The sequence below is a fragment of the Macadamia integrifolia genome, chromosome 12 (assembly GCF_013358625.1).
Source record: "Macadamia integrifolia cultivar HAES 741 chromosome 12, SCU_Mint_v3, whole genome shotgun sequence".
NCBI classification, from domain to species: Eukaryota; Viridiplantae; Streptophyta; class Magnoliopsida; order Proteales; family Proteaceae; genus Macadamia; species Macadamia integrifolia.
Window position 1 is genome coordinate 18,470,153 of NC_056568.1, and position 21,093 is coordinate 18,491,245.

Below are 21,093 nucleotides of genomic sequence, written 5' to 3' on the forward strand. Positions count from 1 at the left end.
CTCAAAGCCAAGGAAGAAGAGAAGAAAACATGGATGTGTTTGCTTTGAAGAGCAAGAAGCCAAGAAGAGAGAAGGTGTGAGCACCAAACTTGTCAGTACACGTTTCTAGTCATCACAGGCAATCGGTTGTGAGATTCTCTAACCTTTGATTTTACATTACATGTATGTATGTATGTTAGGGTTAGTTGTGGATGAATGTATACATGCTAGGTTAGTTGTGGATGAACTGTAAGCATGCTAGCTAGTTGTTGATGCATATGCTAGGCAGAGCTTGACTGTAGGGCATTGATATAAGCCCTAATTTACTGTATTATTTATTGTGTGCTTAGTGGGTGCTAAGCACCGGGAGTGGGTGTTCCCGTGTAGTGGGTGTTATACATTGTATCAGCACTACGAGTGCCATCTCAGCTTCGGCTTAAGAAAATTAGGTGTGGGTGCTCCCGACTGTGGGTGCAGTCAAAAGTAGTGTATTGAGTAGGTACGAAGCCTTTACAGGCACTACTCCGGGGATGTAGGTAAATTGTCAAACCTCGTAAAAATCCTGTGTTGTGGGTGTTTGCTGTTTGTATTTTATATTAAAGTGCGTGGAATGTGGAATGGGTGTGCATACTTGGAAGTGCCTATGAGAGGCTAAGTGTGTATACGACTGTGTGCAAATAGGGACAGGTATATCAGGTTTTTCTTGGCCAGACATCGGACAGGTTTTTAAGGATCAGAATTGGACTCACTGATTCACCCCCCCTCTCAGTGACTGCCGGGTTACAACATTATACTGCTTTTGCATGGATTCATACAATCGACCCCATTGAGTTGGAATAAGGCTGAGTTTGTTGTTGTTATAAAAGGTTTAATGCAGTCATACATAAATATGGTTAAAAAATCAATCATTGAAAAGAAATACATGATTTTCCTACACCTATCTAATGGTTTAAGTGTTGGCCATGTTTAAATGTTTCATACATGATTGTTGATGAAAATAAGGTCATCTTTTATTTTTTATATTTGAAAATGGGAGAGGGATCCCATGGTGTGAATGCGGGGAGAAATATGCATACCATACCAATGGTTTATCTTGAAAAAGAAATCACCAACATGGGCTCACATGCTCAAAGTAGAAGAAAAATAAAATAAGAAAACCCATAAGGGAAATAAAAGATATATAATAGGTCTGAGTTTTCCTTCAACAATGGTCACGAGGCCTTTGGATAGTTTTGAGAACTTTTGAGTCATGGTCATGGTTCTACCTTCTAAGTATCGGTATTGATTGAGATTGATACCGATACCTAATCGACCGTAGATTGATTATCAATATCAGTTTAAGCAAAAACTAGTAAAATAATTGTATTTCTTTCTGTCAAAAGTGAGGTCAAAAGAACGATATCGTATTGGTATCGGCATCAGATAACTTAGGGTTTGTTTGATTTTGTTTCCAAAAACGGAAAAACACTCAAAAAACTGTTTGATTATCAGTTTTGTTTCATTTGTTTTTAGAAACAGAAATAGAAATTTATGCCTATTTCTGTGTCTAGAAACAAGAATGGAGAAACAAGTTTTTTTGTTTATAGAAACAAGTGAGAGCGAGAAAAATTGTGAAAAACCCGATACTTCACTCGACCTACCCAAATCCCCAACCCATTGTTGAGATTTCTCACTATCCAAATGATGCAATTCCAACCTAGTTGTGCGAAGTTCACAGTTTTGGATTGCCTTCATCCTTCTGAAACTCATCTCCATGAAGCATACCTATAACTCCAACGTCATGCATTCACTCATGAGATGCGTTCCCATAACGTCATGCCTCCACTCATGTCTTGAATTCGATTACACTGTTGAAAACGTTTCGAAAAATAGAAAAATCAAACACCTTTTTGCATTTTAAAAAATCGTTTCATAGCACAAAAATGACATAATTGTCTCTAGACACAGAAACAGAAGAAACAAAATCAAACGGGCCCTAAATCCATGTTCGTGAGTCTCATGACTCGTGACTTCAGTGACAATTGGTCATAGGGAACAGCTTTACAAACCGTTGGGGCAATTTGTAATTTCATGTGAATATGTTTGTCAAGAGAGAAAAATCACACCAAACACAATAGTTTAAATTTATCGAATCGTAATTGAAATAGAAATCATACCAAAAACAGCCCCAAACCAGATATCGGCGGAGTCGCCGTGTCTTCCCCTTGTCGGGCTTTCTTGGGTTAGGGCTATCCATTTGTTTCTGTTTGGGCACCTCTGGAAGTTTTGATTCAGTTATTTGACAATCCAGGTTGCCTTTTTGTTTGTTGATCTCACTGGGTTGCATGTATCACTTACAGTTTAAAGTTTTCGAGATTCGTGAGAGTTCTGGGCTTTTTTGCCTGTAGAACCTGAAATCCATGGTCGTCTGCATTCCATGGATACATCTTCCGTTCAGTCCACTCCTGCAGTCGAAGAAAATGAATGGGGTAAGATTTCTTATACGGTGAAGTTGTACTATTTTATTTCGTTGAAGATATTCATTTTAATTTCAGTTTTTCTGAGATAGAATCCTGATCCTATGGTGGCGTTTTCTTTTCTCATCTTGAGTTAGAATCCTGATCCTAATTCGGTTAACTTAATTGAGGGCAAGTTTTGATTTTAATGTGGAAAATCTTAATGTTGTTTTTCTTTGCTCCCCTTGAACTGGGCTGTAGAATTGTGGTGAGAATTCTATTCTACATAGTTCATACATGTTTGAGAATTACTTGCTGTGGATATAACGATCAATTATTTAAAGGATTTGAGTGATGCCAAATTGTTTCTTTTGCTGGATGTTGGTGTATGAAATATTGGTTTCATGGTAATTTGATAACTCTTAGTCTGATGTTAAGTTTTTAGTATATAGAGGTGAAAAGGGGTTGAGTGCCCACTATTGTATTTGTATGCATGTTAATTTGATGAAGGAAATGATGATACAGATTCAAAGCTCCCATACTTCTTATGTAAAAGCTATACAAAAGCTTACAATTGCCATGGGAAAAGAGTGCCACTAACCAAAAGTACTTCTACTTCAACCTGATTAAACAACCCTTAAATCCTTGAATGCTTCTTCACTAGGAGAAACCCATGTGCATAAAGCGTTTAATACCTGATGAGTTTTTTTTTCCCTCAGCCTGAAAGAATCCCTGGTTCACCGTCTCAGTGTGCCTATTAAGTACCATATCATTCTTTCCTTATGGCACAATCCAATAAACTGCAGCCTGGAATAGAGACATTAACTATCTACCCTTGGGAGCAAACACTTTACTAATCCAGCTTCTGAACAGGTTAGCAGAGTCCTTTGACATTTTCAGCGAAAGTTCTGCTCATGGATCAACTCCATCCACACTTCACAAGAGCAAGGTCAATGCATACAGATAACTGTTTCACCGACACTTGAGCAGAGAGGGCACTACCGTGGGTGACCAAAAAAAAAAACACCCTAATGCTTCATGGGAAACCGCTCGAGAAAGGGATAGACTTCATTGAAACCGTTGCCCAGATCAATCCATGAGGAAAGGGGCTTGTTGAAGGCCAATGAACCAAGGATGGTCCTGAGTTTTCCGGAAATCACACCCTATTCTCCACCTATCCATAAGGAATGAGCCTCAACTTGAGTCCAAAATTGTGGACAATGAGCTTGCCTACTCCAAATATGCCATTGGCCAAACCAAATAATTTATTTTGCATTCATCAAGATGTTACCTAAGCGATGGGAATCCCTAATCTGATAGTATCCTGAATAAACACATAACCAGCCACCCATGACCTCCTTGTTGATTGATAACTATGGTGTACAAATGTCGAAACTCATCCACAAACTGGAGATTTGTCTACCAACATTTGTTTTATTTGCATCATTTTCTGTAAACCAACTCTTTTAAGCATTTGGGTTTGCAGACCTTTCTCCACTCTATCAAGTTAAATTTTGCGGATCTATCCACTCATTCTGGACAAAATTGTTCAAGTACTCTCAAGTCTACCAGCCACCGATGCCCGCATATTAAAGTGAGGTACTTTTGAATGGTACCCCCCCCCCCCCCCAAAAAATCTTCATCACCAGTCTCCAACGTCTTCTCAAGTCTTCTCTTGCAAGTTCTCCCTTAAACTGCTTCTTGTGTGAAGCAGCTGGTGATGGAGGATGCATTTGGATATTCAAAGTCCACACATGTGTTGGGCTGACTCTAAGGATGTGAGAACATGCTGGCTAGCATCAATGGGTCACAGAAAAATAATTTATTTGTAACGCAAAAAAATTATTAACCGAACAGTATTGGAGTTGATTCTAGGTCCAAAGTGAAACACTTGTTTACTGAATAATTTTGATTTATAGAATTCACAGGAAATTGGTTTAAGTGAATATTTTGAATCTAGGAAACTCAATAGTTGAAAAGATTGAAGTTGAATTTTGAACCATTTAAGAATTTAATGATTAGAACTAGCCACAACAGATGGTAATCAGTCCTACAGCTTGCGGCTAAATGGAATTTATTTCTCCAGTCTCTGGCAATAAATGATTTAACTTAGAGAGAGACACAATGGTGGCCGTGGCCTCTAGTGAGGAGAAACTAATAGAAATTTTCAGGACAGATCCAAAATAGATCAGAATTCATTGTTTTATAGAAGAGAATAAAGAAATCTTATGCCTGATGCTAGCAGTACCCAATCTGTTATACTATATATTTGCAGAAGTTTACAAGATAGAATCTGAAATTAAATTCCGAAATTAGGGTGAATAGAGCTAGAGCTTACCTGGTCGATTGGAAAAGAGATCAATTGTGATTCAGGATATCTGAATAAGTTGAAGCTGAAATAATTCTCTGTTGATCTGAAGAACAGAATAGGGAGAAGGAAGAAAAAGAATAGAAGAAGAGAAGAGGGGAGATCAAGAGAGAAGTGTTAGAGGAATCTTATGTTTCTCCTTGAGCAACATGGAGGAATCTGGGAAAAGTCTCTCTGAGCAAGCGGAGTAGCCTACGCCTCACATGAGTTTTTTAATTATTATTTTTTTTAAAGAGAGAAAAAATGCATAGACAAATCTCTATGGAAAAAATTTCAGTTGGTCCTCCCTCCACTGCTTTCCAAGCATTTTACTTAGAGCCTCTGTTACTAGATGGAGAGGAGGGGATAATGGATGTTGATGTTGCAGACTTGCAGCACTTATGGATTACCAAAGAAACCATGCACTACGGCTCTCTTTGGTTTGATTTATTTGTATTTATTTGACTTATTTCTATTTTTACAAGTGTTTGGTATAATTTATAGCACTTATTTCTATTTATAATAAATTAGAATAAATCACAAATCACAAATTGCTCTTAAGCTATTTGTGATTTGTGGCAACAAATCATTTATGTTGATTATTGCTACCTTAAATGAGCATGCGTGCTAAACTACTCAAAATCAATGGTAAATAGGTAACTTCAGTATGTTTTATACTTTTCCAATAAAAAACCCCAAATCCTATCATCTCTCTCGCTCGAAGCTCAAAGCTAAAGGTGAAAACTGAAACCTATTTTCTCGTTATATAATCTATTGTATAAATAGTAACCAAACGAATACTATTTGTGGTCCATAATTTATTGTCACAAATAATTTCTAAAGAAATAGTTAATAAATACAAATAGAAATCATACCAAAGAGAGCCTACATCAAGGAGGATCGGAAACTAGTCAAAGTGAAACAAGGTTCTGTTAAATTCCTTCACTTACCTCTTAACAATCCCCTTTAGTGGCAGGATCTGTTCTTCTTCTCAATATAAGAGGAAGGCTACTGACAGAATGCTTCGTGGAATGGTGCTATCGAGTTCTGAAATGTCAGATTCAGACTCAACTCAATTCCTTCGCCCGATGTTTTTGATGTAAATGCACTTGTGCCCCCAGTCAAACTGAGGTAATGGCATATTCTTACTACATCACTGCCTTATGGTGAATGAGCTGCTTAATCCAAGGATTTCATGGAATATAGTCAACTCCCTCGTTTCCCTGAGCGATACCCTGTACCATCCCTTTGACTTCAAAGAACAAGAAAGTATAGCTATTCTGGGATCCCATTTCTCCTGTGAGCCCATTCTAAAAACATTAGCTTGCCTTTGAGATATCCAGGGACGGCTGTCAGGGAGGGGCATTGACACATAGACTACAGATGAAACAAATGTCTGATGAGCTTAAAGAGCCAGGCGAACATGTTTCTCAAAGGCAAGCTAATGGAAGCCTGAAACTCTTGAGACATGGAAGAAAGCTTTGAAAGTAGTAGGTGACAAGAGTGGATGGGTTTTTCATGATGGGTAAGTCTCATCAGCACCTTGAAATTACTTCTTTTTGTGAAGATCTCTCTCTATATATGATCCATGTTGTATCTTGTCTTATTTATGTTTTCAAGTTAATTTATATGGTTGTAATAAGAAATACACTACTTATCTAATTCATATATATATTTTTTTGAGTTTCACTTCCAATTTGTTGTGACTTATGTCTTCCTTTTTATATGAACTAACATGCAGGAATGATGAAGCAGAGCTAGTCAAGGGAACTGTTCAAAATGCTTCGATTCGATTGAATAGGGTCCCCTTGATTGATGTTAAATACCCTACTGGATTAAAATCCCGTGTAGAATATGTGTTAACTCTACTATCAAATACCACTTCTAAGGATGTTTTGTTTCTAGGGATATGGGGTTTGGGTGGTATTGGGAAAACAACCATTGTGACAACAGTATACAACCGCATCTGTGGAAAGTTTAGCAAGAGTTGTTTTCTAAATGACATTGGAGACACAGCATCACAACCCAATGGTATCGATTGCTTGCAACAAAAACTTCTTTGCAGTGTCTTTAACAATGAAATGAAAATATGCAATCCTAAACAAGGATCAACATTGATAAAAGAAAGACTTGGGAAAATAGATATTCTTCTCATTCTGGACGACGTGAGCCATCATACCCAATTAGATGCATTGGCTGGTGATATCAATTGGTTTGGTACTAGAAGTAGGATAACTATAACAACTAGAGATCAGGGCACTCTTTGTAGAATTCCAGAAAATGATAGAAAAGTATACGAGCCTAAAGAATTGAATATGAAAGAGAGTCTTCAACTCTTTAGTTCTTATGCTTTTTCTATGAACAAACTTCCTGAAAATTATTTGCAGCTTTCAAATGATATAATACACACTACAAGAGGGTTGCCCTTAGCCTTGGGTGTTTTGGGTTCTTATTTATCCATGGAAAAAGATAAAAAAGTTTGGCAAAGCATGCATCAGATATTGAAACAAGTTCCTCAAAATGATGTCTATGGAAAGCTAAGGATCAGCTATGATAATCTGCAAGATAATATTGAGAAGGCCATGTTTCTTAATGCTGCGTGTTGTTTTATAGGATATAAGGAAGAAATTGTAATTTCCATATGGGAAGCTTGTGGCTATGAACCAAGATACCATTTAGAAGCTTTGAAGAAAAAATCCCTCCTAAAGATTAATGAGCAGAAAGTGCATATAGGTACATATATACGCAAATCTAAAGTCTTGTTGATGCATGACCAAATTCGTGACATGGAAAGGTGAATAATTGCCAACAACCAAAGCCTTACAAAACTTGGTAAACATAGCAGGTTATGGTCTTATGACAATATCATGAAGGTATTAAGTGGTGGTAAGGTAAGATCTAATGACATGAATCTATTTTTTATTTCATTTTTAGAATCATTTTCTCTTACTCTTGTTGTACTTGTGCTTATAATATATAATTAGGGGTGCATCTTGTTGTAAAGAAAGTGGTAATTGAGAGGTTGTAACCTTCTTCTGATGACCCCTTGTTTTATTCACCAAAGTTCTTTAAGCTAGTACAAAAAAGAAAGGATTTTCAAAACAAAAAACGTCTTGCCATTTTGTCGTTACATGCTTCTATCCTCATTAAGAGAATAGTTATACTAAAGGGGGGGGGGATGTAAGGTTACAACTTCTTTTTCATCAACTTTGATTACAATAAGATTTTCTCCACAATTAAATGTTGAAATAAAGTGCATTAGGACCAAACTCAATGAGTATGGAGTACATTGACAAAACCTCAACATTTTTATGTCTATCAAATTAATTTCTATTTACTTGGACTATTTTTCTACTATAGGAGAATGAAATGATTGAAAGTCTCTAGTTTAGCCCCATCCTATATTTGTTTAAATCTTAAAATATTTTTCATTATAACAGAGTCATTAAAAACAAGCTCAAACATGGTCGGTTATTGTCTCGTGAAGTTAAGAAATGGTTTTAAACTAAGAGCTAATTGCATAAATCTTTTTTCTTTTTTCTTTTTTCCTCTACTCCTACTCTAAGCATTCATGTAAATAAATAGAAATTGAAATAAAGCACGATAGGACCAAAGCCTCTACATATTTTTTGTCTATAATTTCTATTTACTTGAATTGTTTTCTATTGTAGGGGAATGAAATGGTTGGAGCTCTCCCCCATAGCATGAACCACATTTTAAATACTAAAATTTTTAAGAAGATGCCCAATCTAACCTTACTACGAGTTGATGGAGTAACCTTGGAAGGGAACTTTCAATGTCTTCCTTCTACATTAAGATTTTTGAGTTGGTGTTATTGTCCATTGGAAGAATTACCTACTAATTTTTATCATGAAGAAATAGTTATGCTTGACTTAAGTCATGGCTATTTTAAACTAGCTTGGAACAACTGTCTTGAAAATAAGGTATGTAGTATTTGTCTTTTTTCTCTATGATTTTATAACCGAAAATTACTCGACGTTTAAAATGTTATATCCATCTCTTTGTTTTAACAGGTGTTTCAACAATTGAAAGTTCTTAAACTCAGTAATTGTGTGAAACTGTTTGAGTCTCCCAACTTCTCAGGATTTCCTCGTTTAGAAAGGTTGTATCTTGATGGTTGCGCTTTGGTTAATTTACATGAATCTATTGGGAAGCTCCAGCAGCTCGTTTACTTGAACTTGGGCCTCTGCATTTCTCTTAAGAAACTCCTAGATAGTATATGTAGGTTGAGTTCTCTCCAGAAGCTTATTCTCAATCATTGCATCTTATTCACAGAGTTGCCTAAGTCCATTGGTGATCTAAAAGAATCTTTGGTTGAGTTTCTCTTGGATTATACAAATATTAAGGCACTTCCTGATGGTGTTGGATTATTAAAGAAGCTGGAGGTTTTAGATCTTTCACACTGCTTTAGTTTGGTGGATCTGCCAAGGTCATTGGAAAATATGACGTATTTGCATTATATTCTCCTTAGTGGACGTACCAAGCTTCGATACATACCAAAGCTGCCCTCTAGTTTAATTGAACTTCGTTTCTAAGAATTACTATCAAGTTTAACAGACTTGCGTAACATGAAAAGGTTGGAGGTATTATGGCTTAAAAATTTGTGTGTAAAGGGGGAGCAGCAGTTTATAAGAGGAAAAGTTATGGTGAATTCAAGTAAACCCTAAACGACCACGTGGCAACATTCATTCCTTGCCGTTGGACCCCCTTTTACAAATCCTTGTAATTGTAGTTTTTCAAATTGATGATTGACAGGTCCAGTCTGGTCCTTTCTTCTCAGAGGGAGCATGTCCCAGGGGTAACAATAAATGTCGGAGACAAATTTGGATACGTTTGCAGGAGAGAGATGAAGGTCATTTTCGTAAATACACGATTCCTTATGATGAGATCTGTAGCAGGAGGTTAATTATGCTCATTTCTATGAGAGTCAGTGGATTTGATCCAATACTTGCTGAACTAGTGGAGGATGTGGTACAAGTAAATACAACTTTGAATTTTAAAGCTTGTATCCATAGCAGCAAAGACAATATAGTATTGACCAAGAACGTAATTCATTTATTTATTTATTTATTTAAATTTTTGTTTGTATTAATCCATCAATATAGTATTGACCATGAACATAATTGATTAAGATCAACTCCCATTGATCTTGACTAATTCGATCCGATTCCTTAAATCATGATCTCCATTGCCTCAAAGCAAAAACAGAATACTTCCTCAATGGGGTGTTCAATATTGAAAATTATTCATCCAACCTCGATATGATCCATTTAACGTACAACAAAAAATGGTTGGTAAGGAGGATCAATCGACCAGCACATGTCGGTTATGGATGAAGATGAGCAAACGAAGAAACGATAACGAAACACATTGGCATTATAATATTTTAGTTCCAACGTCAACTATCAATGACACGTGTTGTTATACCTATGGTTGTTATTTACATTCTCCCACGCTTTTTCTTTCTTTATTCTTTCCGGTTCAGTTATATTTTTCTTAAGGATCAGAGACCTCACTCCACCTCACTCCTCGGTCGTTGTGTATCCAGAATCATAATCTGAACAGAGTCTCTCTCTCTCTCTCTCTCTCTCTCTCTCTCTCTCTCGAGAATTCCTGATTTTGCTTCATTCAATTCAACTAATTCATTGAATCTGCTGCTCCAAAATCCAAGGTGATTAATTAGGATAAGGCAAAGGGAGAGTCTGCTACATCAAGGGATAATTAGTCTCACCTCCACCTCTCGCAGCCCTATGCAATGGCGCACAAGGTCAGCCTTTGTTCTTTGGATGAAAATCTTATGTTTTTCTCATTTTTATTTTTTCTTGTTTTACTAACTGCAGAACATACGTGGATAACTTTAAGATCAACAGTCAAGGTTGGATGAGGATTATTGCATCCAATCCGTTGGTCTTAAAATTGTCCACGTGTCATATTCTGTAGATAGCAAAACAAGGAAAAACATGAATGAAAAAAACAGAGGATTTTTTTCCCTGTTCTCTCGCTTTCTCTATCTCGTATGCTCATCCTCCTCCTCTGTTTTCTTTCCTTGGAAACGGGCTTTCTAGCCCTTTGAGCTATAGACCTGTAGTTTCTTCCGATTTTAACTTCTTTAATATCAAATCCGTTAAATCTCTGTTCATTTGTTTGTTTATTTTTTCAAACAGATCCATACACTCCTGTCTTTTTATGTTGTTATTGATCGAACAGAATTTGGCTTATTCTTCTTGTCTGGTTCTTTGGAAGAGGGGAAAAAAATATGAAGATTTTGGGTTTTTGGTTGTGTTGCAGGTGTCAACGATAGTGCTGACGGTTGACCTTGCATGCTCACGCTGCAACGATAAGATCAGGAAAGTCCTTTGTAAATACCGCGGTGAGCAATCTCATCTGTTCCTTCTTAATTAATTGCCCCATCATTTTTATCTCATCCCTTCAATTAATTCTTTTTTTTTTTTTTTCTTTCAACGAAGAGAGATATCAAATACAGGACGAGATATATGATGAGAAAAACAACACCGTCACCATCAGTGGCCCCTTCTGTCCCAGCAAGCTCGTTAAAAAGCTCTGCTACAAAGCTGGAAATGCCATTAAATGCATCAAGATCGTCGACAAAAAGCCTCCACCGCCGCCTCCTCCCTCAGAACCAAAACCAAAACCAAAACCAGAACCAGAACCAAAACCAAAACCCACTCCTGAACCGGTCTGCCCACCGGCCCAACCAATATGGGTTTGTTGTGGACCATGTTATGTGGGATATGGATGGGGACCATGTCATGAAGGTTATGGAAGGCCACAGCCGTGCTATTGTGGCTGTGGAGGATCACAGTCGACGTGTTACAATGGTTGGGGAAGACCACCACAACCGTGCTATTGTGGCTGTGGAGGATCACAGTCGACGTGCTATAATGGCTGGGGAAGACCACCACAACCGTGCCATTGTGGCTGTGGAGGATCGCAATTGCAGTGCTCTAGGAGATATGGAAGATCGAGTTACGGGAGCCCCTGCGGTCTCTTCATTGAAGAAAACCCAAATTCATGCATCATCATGTAATGTTTAATGTTGCAGACCAACCCAACCTCTCTCCCTCCCTCCCTCCCTCCCTCCCTTTGTATTGGTCCATTTTCAATAAACCGGATCAGGTGATTGGTCCACTAATTGAAGGGTTTAATTTGTGATGTTTTGGGTGATGTGGGTTCATTTAGAGTTTCTATTTTCATTCTCTCTTCTAAGCTTTTACAAATAAAGGTTGAACAATGCAAAATAAAAAGTAGTGAGAATCTATATTGTAATGTTGGAATAAAAGTGGGAAAGTTCATTGAATTTTCAGTTAGGATGTCTTACTTTTAATATTATTTTATTATTGGTACGTACCTACTTTATAGAAAGGGTGGGGGAAAGGGGAGGGGGTCTCAAACTCGATACCTTTTGGTGAGCATACATTTAAAACAACTTCACCAATTATACTAGGCAGTTGTCGTTCCTTATTTTTATGTGTGGATAGAGACAGTCTATGTTGTTTCGAATCACCTATACCTAGGGGTGTCGATATCTAAGCCGGACTGGTTAAATCGGATCGGACCGAACCGATTAAGCCCGATCCAAACAGAACCGATGGCTTATTGGGCCGGTTTCGGTTTGTATATTAAATTGAATCTGGTCTCGGTTCGGTTCGGGTTAGCCCATTGGGCCACCAAAAACGTCGGAAATGTGCACTGAAACCGGAACCGATCCAAACCGACCCGAGCCCACCATTTATCAACTATACAAAATTACAAATTCAACATTTCAACTTCAACCTGTCAAAACCCTAATTTTTCAAAAGAATGAAAACCTAGGTTAGTGATGCCGTGACAGAGTGTCGGAGTGAGCAGCAGTGGCCAGCGGGCAGCGGTTATGGCCATGGGCCCTAGCACCGGAGTTGGCGAACGTAATAGCTCCGACGGCGGCAAGCGATGTGTACAGTTACGGGGTGTTTGTGCTGGAGGCGGCGTGCGGGCGGAGACCCATTGAAACGTCGTCTGATGACGAGCCGCTGCTGATCGATTGGGTGAAAGAGCTTTATGCGAAAGGGAGGCCCATCGAAGCCCCTGACTCGAGGATTGCAGGGGAGTACAAGGTGGAAGACATGGAGGCGGTGCTTAAGATTGGGTTGGCTTGCTGCCATCCTGACCCTGACGACCTGACCCCAGGCCTAAACTTGAAGACTTGAAGTTACAGCGGTAAAGTTCGAAGCCTGCTGGTTGCCAATCGTCCCTCGACAGGTAAATTTCGAAGCCTGCTACCTGCTGGTTGCCGATCGTCCCTCGACGGTAAATTTCGAAGCCTGCTGGTTGTCGATTGTCCCTCGACAAGTAAATTTCGAGGCCTGCTACCTGTTGGTTTCCGATCGTCCCTCGACGATAAATTTCGAAGCCTGCTGGTTGCCGATCGTCCCTCGACAGGTAAATTTCAAAGCCTGCTGGTGCTGGTTGCCGATCATCCCTCAACAGGTAAAACTCTTTTTTTTTTTTTTTTTTTTGGTTTGATTGCACAGTTTGCACGGTTTGCACATCGACAGCGACGACAGGTAAAGCCGTAAAGCTTGTGTTTTAATTGAGAACTAATGTTTTCCTCCTCTAACAGCCGATTTGAGACCCCCTGCAACCTTCAAGTTCTCTCTCTACAAATTTCAGCTCTTTCTCTAGTACTCCAACCTCCAGGACCCCATGTATATCCTCTTTTGATTCAAGCTTCTCATAATCTCATCTTTTTTTAGCCATTTTGTGAATAAAATATCTGAGACTCTGAGTTGTTAACATGTAAATCTGAAGTTAGCTGTAAATGGTGATATAATAGAACTGAAATGGGGTATCCGAGTATGCTTGTGAGGAGTTGGGTTGCATACTTGCATAGTTGCATTAGTTGGATTTTAAAGAGGTTTATCATTCAATTAAACCCTTTTAAATTTTCAATCTATTTGGTTGATCAAGTATTAAAACAAGATTCAAATTTCAGTCAATTTTATCCTTCCATATTTTATTTTTGAATCTTATTTCTGTTTTTTCAACTTCTTCAAATATGAGATTTTGAATCAAATTTCAGCATGCAATAGTGTATTATATAGGGCTAATTTAAAGAGGTCATTTTTGAATTTGTAATGTTTGGTATTCTTATTTTATTAACATGTCATATGTTTTCTTATTAATTATAGAAATGTCCATCAATATAGAAGATGAGCTCGATTGTGGGTCAGATGCTGATGTTATGTCTGATGATGGACCATATATTCCTGGAATTCCATCAACAGAACCTTCAAGTATCGTAACACTTGAAACAAATGCAACTACCAAAAGAAAAAGAAGGAGTGTAGTTTGGGATGAGTTCACAATCATTGATGGGAAGGGTTTTGATGATGGGAAGAACCGAGCTGAATGCAAAAGATGTAAGCAAGTTTATAAGGTTGATAGTAATATTAATAGAACTGGAAGCCTTAGGAGACATATTCTACATTGCCCAAAAAGGGAAAACAAAGGAAACACAAGCACCCAAATGATTTTGGGTGTAAATGAAGGGAAAGTGATGATAAGAGATCAAAAAGTTGACCAAGATTTTGTGGGGGACAAAATTACGAAGCTTATTGTGAGATATGAGTTACCTTTAGTTTTTGTTGAGTATGAGGAGTTCAGAGAGTTAATTACATACTTTTTTTCGGGCTATACCCATATTGCTCGAAACACACAAATGTCGGATATTTTGAGGTTATACAATTTGGAGTCCATTAGAATCAGGAATTTACTTAATTTATTTCCTGGGAGGATTTCTTTGATAAGTGATTTATGGACATCTATCACTAATGATGGATACATTGCTTTGACTACCCATTACACTGATAAGGATAGGGTGTTCCATAAGAAATTGTTGAAGTTTTGCATCATGCCACCTCCACACACTGGCATCCATATTTGTGAAATGGTTTCAAAAATCTTGTCTAACTGGGGTATTGATCGGAAATTGTTTTCAATTACTTTAGATAATGCCACAGCTAATTTCTGTTTTGTCGATTTGCTGAAGAAAAATTTGAATTTGAAGAATGCTCTTTTATGTAGAGGATTACACTTTCATAATAGGTGTTGTGCACATATTCTCAATCTTATTGTACAAGATGGACTGAAAGACATAGATGACTCTGTGGTGTTGGTGCGATCTAGTATAGCCTATGTGAAAGGATCACATGCAATAAAAGTAAAATTCTTGGAAATTTGTAAGCAATTGGGATTACAAAGTAGTAAGGGCTTACGTGCTGATGTCTCCACAAGGTGGAACTCAACCTATCTCATGCTTGATTCTGTATTATTTTATTGTAAAGCATTTGAGAACCTTGGACTAGTGGATGACAACTTTAAAACTTGTCCTAGTTCTAAACAATGGTTGAAGATTGAGAGATTAACGAGTTTTTTGTATCCCTTCTATGCAATTACTGTTTTGCTTTCTGGTTCCAAGTATCCCACAGCAAATTTATATTTTGAAAATGTTTGGGAGATTCACAAAAGTTTATTAGAAGAGGTATCACATGGGCTCAACTTTATGAAGCCAATGGCAGTGGAAATGAAGAAAAAATTTGACAAATATTGGAGTAAATATAGTCCAATTTTGGCCATTGCTTTGGTATTTGATCCTCGATATAAACTTAGTTTTGTGACTTGGGCATTTTCTAAGCTTTGCAACCTGGACTTAAATGCATCTACAATGTGCAACAATGTGAGGAATTATTTATATCAATTGTTTGATGAGTACAAGAGTATGCAACCAAGTGACTATGATGTTCCTACACTTACCCATCTTCCTGGGAGATCTAGAACAAGATTTCTAAGTAAATTTACATTCTGATAGTAATTTTGATTTATTTTTTAATACAAGTTTTCAACATTCATTGCTAATCTTATTAATGATTCATATTTCGGCTATTTCTCAATTTTCATAGGAATTTATGGTATCCGAGCTTGCTGAGATGGATAATAGAAATAAATCTCAATTGGATATATATCTAGATGAACCCAAGGTCCCATTCAATGATAATGAATATGATGAGTATGATGTGTTGGCATTTTGGAAAGCAAATGGGTCAAGGTATCCAGATGTGGCTCGAATGGCTCGTGATGTCTTGGCTATACCAGTTTCCACAGTTGCTTCAGAGTCGACTTTTAGCGCAGGGGACCGTGTTATTGATAAATATCGGAGCAAACTCCTACCTACCAATGCTGAAGCATTAATATGCCTTCGGGATTGGATGTTTGATATAGACTTCAGAGGTAATTTTTCATTCAGTATATTTTTCATTTTTAATTGTCTTAATTAGTTAATTAGTGTCTTATTTTACTTTGTATGTAGCTAAGCCTTTTGATGATCCCACTGATGTGGATAATGCACTTGGAAATATACTGGAACTATTGCACATTGAAAAGGAGAGAGGTGCAGTAGTTAGTTCTTCAGCTGATCCTACTCCTAGAGAAGGATAAGCTCAATGTGCCTGCAACAAGAGAAAGACCTTCCTAGGTACCTGCAAATTCTAACATCTCTGATTTGTTTGCTGCTTGTTATTGCTTCTTGCATGCTGTGGTAGTTGCACAACCACATGGGTTATCCAAATTTATATCTTCAAGGGGTTTATTCTGTTACATATATTCATTAGTTGAACATTGGTTAGTGCTTTAGGTATTATAATGCCTCTATTGCTTGTTATTTTCTGTATGGTCTAACTGTAGATGATTTGATAAGGTTTGTCTTTGGATATACCTGTGGATAAATGACAACAGTGTTGTGGGAGCCATTGGAAAGATATTTATTGCAGGTTTGTCTTTGGAACTATAGCCTTATTGCTTTACAGTCTAAGGGATCTCATGGTGAGCCTTCTGACTTTTTTCTTAATATTTCTACATAATATCTTCACTTGTTGATGTGCAATTGTTTGTTCATTTTTTTCCCAGTCGTATCTTTTACTGCAGCACTTGGTTTCGTTTTTTATAGAGGGAAGTGAGTCTTCTCAATTTTAAAGCATCTGCAATTGATCTAGATTCCTGTTAACATAGTTGTCAAGGTGTGCCTTGGCGGCTTGTTGGTGTCATTTTTGTTTTTCACCCCTCCACCGCCTTGGGTCAACTAGCCACCTTGACAACTATGCTTTTCATGTGTGTGCTTTGTTTAGTTTAAAAGCTTTTGGATCTACTGGAGTTATTGTCATTTCTTTTGTTCTACTTGTAGATTATTTTTCATCTTTTAGGCCTTATAATATTTTCACTGACAATTAATTTGTATATATTGTAAGAAAGATAAATCGGTAGTTGCTGCTGTTCTTGTTGGGAAAACTTTTCCCTGTATTAGTGTTCTACTGTATGCTTGAATTTTATTTTTCACTCGTGGGGTTTGAAATATAGTTTTCATTTATCTTGCTAATGAGAAAACACTAATTCTTTCTGCTTTCAGGTGTTGAGAAAGCTTGTGGATGATGCATCAAAGTTTTTGAATGACAAAATCACCAAAGCTGTGGTAACAGTGCCATCATACTTCAATGATTTCCAAAGTTGTGGTAAAGAAACTTGTCAATGTACTATCATCTCTAGCAGAGGTATGGAAGCCATCAAACCCAGACTCAGAGGACATCTATGGCATCCAGATGCAGTATCAAGGCATTAGCATCAATGCCAAGAGAAGAAGAATGGCGCACGGTTTCATTAGTTTCAAAATTCCAAGTTTCTTTAGAAATTCTAGTCTTAGTGAGAATTCTATTCCTAGTATAGTGTGGAATTCTGTTTGAGTTTTGCTTTCAGTTTCTTTCCACTTCAAACTATTTTTACCTGTCTTCGTCCAAGCTGTATAAGGTCTCTATAGATACAATCTTGTTTTGAATTGGTTTTCTTTATCTCATCAAGTCCTAGTTAATTAACAATCTCCAAACATAATAATATAATGGGGAATTTTTAACTAGTTTTAAGTTAAATATATTGGTTGTTTTTCATTTTTCAAATATTCGTTGAATTGCCTAAATGCTTCAGCAGTTCAGCATTTGGTTGTTTCCTAATGGCTCCATACCGGTTTAAAAAACTGATCCAAACCAAAATGAACCTGATAAATCCAAACCGGTACCAACCCGAACCCAAACCGCACCGAAGCCGACACCGGACCGAAACCGATAAATCCTTAATGGGTCGATTTCGGTCAGTTCCAAAGTCACACCGAAACCGGTGGAACCGGACCGAAACCGCACCAACCCGGACCGTTGACACCCCTACCTATACCCATCCTTAGTAATTGACTTGTGTTGGTGATGTTCTAGTTTCCCGACTCGAGATGAAAAGAAATTTTGTCGGGATTCAATGAGTTGTATTTCACTCAGACTATCAGGTTCTATTGTTCGTTGCTTCGAGGAGAAAGGTCAACCGCATATTGACATCTTAACTATTTTTATGGATATCAATCTTTTACAAGATAGCTTTTATTTCTACTCTTTCAATTAAGTTAATAGGATAGAGAACTTACATGATCCCAGTATTGCGAGATGAGTTTCGAATTACGCTCACCAAAGTTTCTATGAATCCTCTTTTCCTAAGGATATCATTTCCATTGTAGTTTACTTTTTGCTTAATGAAGCTTTAATAAATTAAGGTTTGTTAAATAAATAAATAGATTTCTCTGAGCCACTGGGCAGGTACCTAGCACTTATATGTCTTTTCTCTTTCCTATTCACATGAAATGAGCTCATTATATGCATTATGTTACACCTCATGGATACACTCCTCTATGTCACTCGGTACCACTTGCTAAGATAACCCTCTATCATACAATAATAATAAGGACCAAACTTTCTTTATGTCACAATGAGCAAGAATTCATTCATGGTGGAACTTCAGATGCGTGCAATAAGACATTTAGAGAGTATTTAAGAAACATACTAAAACGTTATAAGGGTTCTGAATCGAGAGCGAATTAGGTTCACGTACAAGAACGTACGAGAACGACCCTAGTCTGTGGATTTAGAATCAATTTCTCTTCTTTTCATTTAATATATTTTAAATCCATGGATCAAGAACATATGAGAATATTCTCGTACATGAACATGATCCATTCACTCGTGAATCCCTAAAATGTGGTAAACCTTCACCATGCGATGAGGGAAAACTTTATCCGATAAATAAATTTCATTAGGAACTTTCTAGCTTACATGAGCAGGATCACTTTTTAAAATAACGATATCAATCACCTAAGAAAGGAGAAATATTTGAGTTTTCTTTTATTGTTTGGCCGTGGGGTAGAGGGGGTTGGGAAAGGAACTTGGGGAGTGGAAAGTTTGGCAAAACCTTATGATTATTGGTTTTTCTTTAGTAGCATATATGCGAGTGAGTGCGAGTGAAGGAATCAAGTTATGGTGGTAGGTGGTACAATAAAGATGGCAGAAGAAAGGGAAGTTGAAATGTGACGTCTCGCTTTTGATTGGGATTAGCCATTATTTATTGTTTGTTTGGATCTAAAGTTGCATTGTTGCTTACCTATCACTTGATGTAATCCTTTGTTTGGCATCAACTACTACATCATGGGCTCTATCTACACGTGGAAATCAGTTCTCTATTTTTTTAATTTTGTAATTTTGAATAGAGAAAAGGAAATGAAAAGATGACACCCACTCTAAGATTCCACAAAATTAATGGTGTATCAGTCAGACTTTTTTAGGGTCTGGGTTGGACCTCTTCAGAAAGCAAAGGAGAGGAAAGGAAAAGAAAGAAACCTAAAATGTCTTTTGTAATCATTCCTTAACATGAATATATAAATCATTTAAATTTCTTGTTATATTTGATAATGATATTTTTTAGGATTTTAAATATAGCCTTAGGAAAGAGGTTAGGCATGCCGTCTGTTTTTCTAGTAGTTAACAGCTCAATCAATAGAAGGAAGAGAGAAATAGACACAGATTTGAGTATATAGCTAATATTTATTTCACTATTCAAATCGAAGGGATTTAGATTTAGAGTAAAGTAAAATTTAATAACTAAATATGGAATACTTAGGAGTCAGCAAGATAACCACATGGGGTAATCTTTATTAGATTTGAAATTTTCATCTCTTCACTTCAATTTGCCTCGCAACTAAATCAAGCATAAGAGTGCCATTGTGGGACCACATTGTCCTCAATTATCATCCATCCTCATAGCTGGAAGCCTGATCTAGTCTCTCTAGTTATTGTCTAGTTTCCAAGTGAACAAGAATCCCCACTTCTCTAGCTAAAAGTTAAAGATGGCCATTTCCTTCCAACACAAGGAGGAGATTGGCTTTTGTGCTAGGGACCCTAAACTTTCCTTGGAGATACCAACTAGGGAAGATTTTGTTAAATAACATACACATTGTAATAGATCAATGTCAATTTTCTCCAATTGAAGGGTTGTCAAATGGTGTTACCTATTCATTTTTTAGTAGATCCTGCCTCAATAGTTTTTGGTATTAAGTCTTCCATTTATTTCTAATTTTTTGAAGACATGGAGCTTTTTCCTCTCAAATTAGACTAGGTCATCAAAAAAGAACTTTCAAGAACAATCATTGTCAATCTCAAAAATCTTATTTTTAATATTCAAATATATAAAATAATTGTTCTCATTACCATTAGAACTAAAAGAGTGTCATCAAAGATAAAACTCCAAATATCCTTGACATTGAATAATTCGTGCAAGTCGCTATTTATGCGATAAAAATTTTCATTTGATTTTCTAAACCTAGAATAGGATCCCATTAATAAATGGACTGATTCTAGGGTTTGATTTTAGAACTGAATAATAAATGGGAATGGGGCTGTGCTAGGATATGTTTTCCAACTGTCTTAAAACTGAAAAAGACCAATAGGAAACTGGTTGGAACTACTAAAACTGCCAAGATCCATTTTAAAATACGTATATAAGCCTAGTTCTAAAGGTCATATCTGTTGGTGTATGATGTCTTGTATTCAGTTGTAGTTTAATCCGAATTAGAGTGGCAATTGTAGTTTAATCCAGATTAGGGTGGCAATTGTAGTTTAATACGGATTTTCTTTCTCTGTAATGCAAGCAATACTGAGAGGTGTGAGGACGAGCGCTGTAACCCTATTCTCCATTGATAGTGAAGCAGGATCTCATCTCACCGGGGACGTAGGCAACCTTGTCGAACCTCGTAAAATCCATGTGCATTATTTGTTTTGTTTTTCCATTATCTTCTGCATCGTTTTAGGGTTACGTCTCTACAAATTGGTATCAGAGGTCTAGGTTTCCGTTTTCTAGGGTTTACTATCACGATGGCAGGGAAGGGATCGAATGTCAAGT

The 21,093-nt window shown here is 37.1% G+C and overlaps 2 protein-coding genes across 2 annotated transcripts; both read left to right on the forward strand.

The window, feature by feature from the left end:
• Positions 1-2,113: 2,113 nt before the first annotated feature.
• LOC122094768 (disease resistance protein Roq1-like) lies at positions 2,114-9,317 on the forward strand. The gene is made up of 4 exons (XM_042665371.1): positions 2,114-2,447; positions 6,503-7,494; positions 8,611-8,705; positions 8,796-9,317. The coding sequence occupies exons 1-4, from the start codon at positions 2,443-2,445 to the stop codon at positions 9,315-9,317; spliced, it is 1,614 nt and encodes a 537-aa protein (XP_042521305.1). The 5' UTR covers positions 2,114-2,442.
• A 966-nt stretch (positions 9,318-10,283) lies between these two features.
• LOC122058333 (protein PYRICULARIA ORYZAE RESISTANCE 21-like) lies at positions 10,284-12,106 on the forward strand. Its single transcript, XM_042620974.1, has 3 exons — positions 10,284-10,549; positions 11,071-11,152; positions 11,250-12,106. Exons 1-3 carry the CDS (start codon positions 10,538-10,540, stop codon positions 11,828-11,830), a joined length of 675 nt encoding a protein of 224 aa, XP_042476908.1. The 5' UTR covers positions 10,284-10,537; the 3' UTR covers positions 11,831-12,106.
• Positions 12,107-21,093: the final 8,987 nt, after the last annotated feature.

Coding starts and splice junctions, on each gene's coding strand:
- LOC122058333 (XM_042620974.1), top strand. Junction 11,153..11,249: donor AGTCCTTTGTAAATACCGCG/GTGAGCAATCTC, acceptor CTTTCAACGAAG/AGAGATATCAAATACAGGAC.
- LOC122094768 (XM_042665371.1), top strand. Junction 7,495..8,610: donor TGAGCAGAAAGTGCATATAG/GTACATATATAC, acceptor GTCCATTGGAAG/AATTACCTACTAATTTTTAT. Junction 8,706..8,795: donor ACAACTGTCTTGAAAATAAG/GTATGTAGTATT, acceptor TTGTTTTAACAG/GTGTTTCAACAATTGAAAGT.